This window comes from Cryptomeria japonica, chromosome 3 (genome assembly GCF_030272615.1).
Source record: "Cryptomeria japonica chromosome 3, Sugi_1.0, whole genome shotgun sequence".
NCBI classification, from domain to species: domain Eukaryota; kingdom Viridiplantae; phylum Streptophyta; class Pinopsida; order Cupressales; family Cupressaceae; genus Cryptomeria; species Cryptomeria japonica.
Genome location: NC_081407.1, coordinates 458,558,808 through 458,561,156, shown reverse-complemented (window position 1 = coordinate 458,561,156; position 2,349 = coordinate 458,558,808). Strand labels below are relative to the sequence as shown.

The following is a 2,349-nucleotide window of genomic DNA, read 5'->3' as shown; positions in this document are numbered from 1 at the left end:
GATTTGAACCTTCATGGCAAGAACCACAACACCACAATTAACCATCACTACGCTAATACCAACATCCATCCTTCCAACAAATTAAGTTGAAAAAAACTTACTCAATTCATTATGCAAAAACTGAAAGCGATCAATAATATGTATACCTAAATTATTAAAAATAATTATCATCCAAAAAAACAATTCAACCATTTTGGTGGGTGCATAGTCTCCTCCTAGTAGAAACAAGAAACAACCACCTTATCTTGACTTATCCTTGGGCAAGAACATTTGGTGCAAGGGTTTTTTACAAATATTCCTCCCAATCAAATGGTGTTCTAAGGGATATTTATTTATTTTGACGTTAAAGGAACATTTCATTGAAGGTTTGACCGGGAAGCGAAAGAAGTTATGCCGAAAGGAAAGGGAGTCCTTAGTGTCCTACCTAAATAGGGGGAGTTAAGTTAAACTTCTCTTTTATATCGCGGTTTGGCTTTATGTGAGAGGAGAAGAGCAGTAAGAAAGTACCTTTGTAGGAGGGCGAGCGGCGATTGTAATGAATTTGGAGTAGCTATTTTCGACCTCTTCTGCCCCCAAGACCTAGCAAGGAGGAGAGGAGAAGAAATTTTGCAGGAGGAAGAAGAGGAGGAAGAAGGAGGAGGAGGAGGAGGAGAAGAAGAAGAAGAAGAAGAAGCTGTTGCCGCCGCTGTGTATGCTATGCACATGCCTGCTCGGAAGAAGCTGGTTGTTGATATTGTGGATGTGGAGATTGGACAGGTAAACCGGATGCCAACTCCTCTGCCAGTGCCCCTGCCGACGCCGCCGCCGTCCGGCGTCTATAATCCGACGCCAAACAGGCAGAGAAGGGCAAAGAAGAAGAAGAGAATAAGGAGCGAAGGGGGAATGGCGGTGGGCACCCGCATAGAGCTGCGCTGCACGGCAATTCAGAAGTTTCTGCTGGAGGAGACGTCGGGGTCGGAGAAGCGCATCCGGGATACCTTCGGCGATAACCCCGACACAAGCAAGGCTCTCAGAATGTAGGGGCATTTTGACCTCGCTTTTTGCATGTTAGGGTTTTAATTTTCAGAGCTTGTTTTGATAAAAAAAATTTTGCAGGCTGGTGAAACAACATAGAGTTAAGCGCTTTGGCAGCGGAGGGAAAGCCGATCCGTTTGTCTACATGGTCAGAATTGGCCGTAAATTGTTTCTGCTGCGCCCTAGCTTGTACGAGTCTCTGCTTGGAGGTCTAATTTTGTTTCTGACTGTTTTTTGTGATGTTGCAGGCGCTAATTCCTCCCGGCATGAGCGAACTGGAACGGCTGGAAGAAGCCAACGCCTACGGCATGATGCGATCCGCCCACGGGTAGCCTCAAAATGTCTAGGGTTTCCTCCTCTTTTCGTTGTAAGTTTTCCGGAATTTTAGGTCACTTCGGTGATAAATGGAAAATTTTCAGTTTTTGTTGACACCTTGTAAAGACTATGAACAAAAGAACACGGCGATTTGGTACTGTCCGAAAGCCTCATGTTTCTCTTTTCAAGATTAAATATTTCTTTTTCTTGGTTTATTTAACCCCAATTAAGAGGGTTTCCTCATTTGACCATAGATTTCAGATGAAAAATTATGAGCAGCTCTCTTTGAGAAAAAAAGTATGTTTCAAGTTTGGGGAAAGGGTTCCTTGCTTGTGTCAAAGAATCCAGAAAATAAGCCATTGTTTTTCTCATAAATTGCTGGTCGTTTATTGAACTTCTAAAACTCGGCACATATTGGTTGTTGTAGAAACTGTTTTCATGATGTATTCTAGTTTTAATTATATAGGAAATTATGTCCATTTCAGAAATCAATTGCATATTACAGAGGAGGAAGAATTTCTGTCAGGGATCATAGCCTTTTACCAGAGATTAAAATATTAACTATGTTCATTCTTGCAGAGCATCTTATTAGCTGTAATTGCATTCTCCTAGAATTAGCTTCAATTCCTCAAATATGGTTTATCTGATTTTATTTTTTTTGTTTGTAACAGTAAACAAGTGCAATTCAAGTGTTCTTCTTACATTGTGTAAACTAATTAAAACAAATAATATTGTTGGTCTTTTTAATAGGCCATGGGTCAAATTTCATTTATCTGGTAGAAAACTTATGAAAGGCATTTTTGCTGACAAATCAATTGTAATATCTGTGTTTGGATACATCCTAACAACAGAGTTAAAATCTAGAAGAGGAAATTAATTAAGTTAGATTTTTATCTCACAACAGGACCTGGTAGAGGAATGCCTATAATGAATTATGAATTATAGGCATGCCATATACTTGATGCCATATTAGCCAGAGGAGACCTGCAAGAACAGAGTTTTTTTTTTTTTTTTATCTCA

General features: G+C 40.0%; 1 protein-coding gene across 1 annotated transcript; it reads left to right on the top strand.

Moving 5' to 3' along the window:
• Positions 1–410: 410 nt before the first annotated feature.
• LOC131062420 (uncharacterized) lies at positions 411–1,544 on the top strand. The gene is made up of 3 exons (XM_057996076.2): positions 411–1,016; positions 1,096–1,162; positions 1,263–1,544. The coding sequence occupies exons 1-3, from the start codon at positions 697–699 to the stop codon at positions 1,344–1,346; spliced, it is 471 nt and encodes a 156-aa protein (XP_057852059.1). The 5' UTR covers positions 411–696; the 3' UTR covers positions 1,347–1,544.
• Positions 1,545–2,349: the final 805 nt, after the last annotated feature.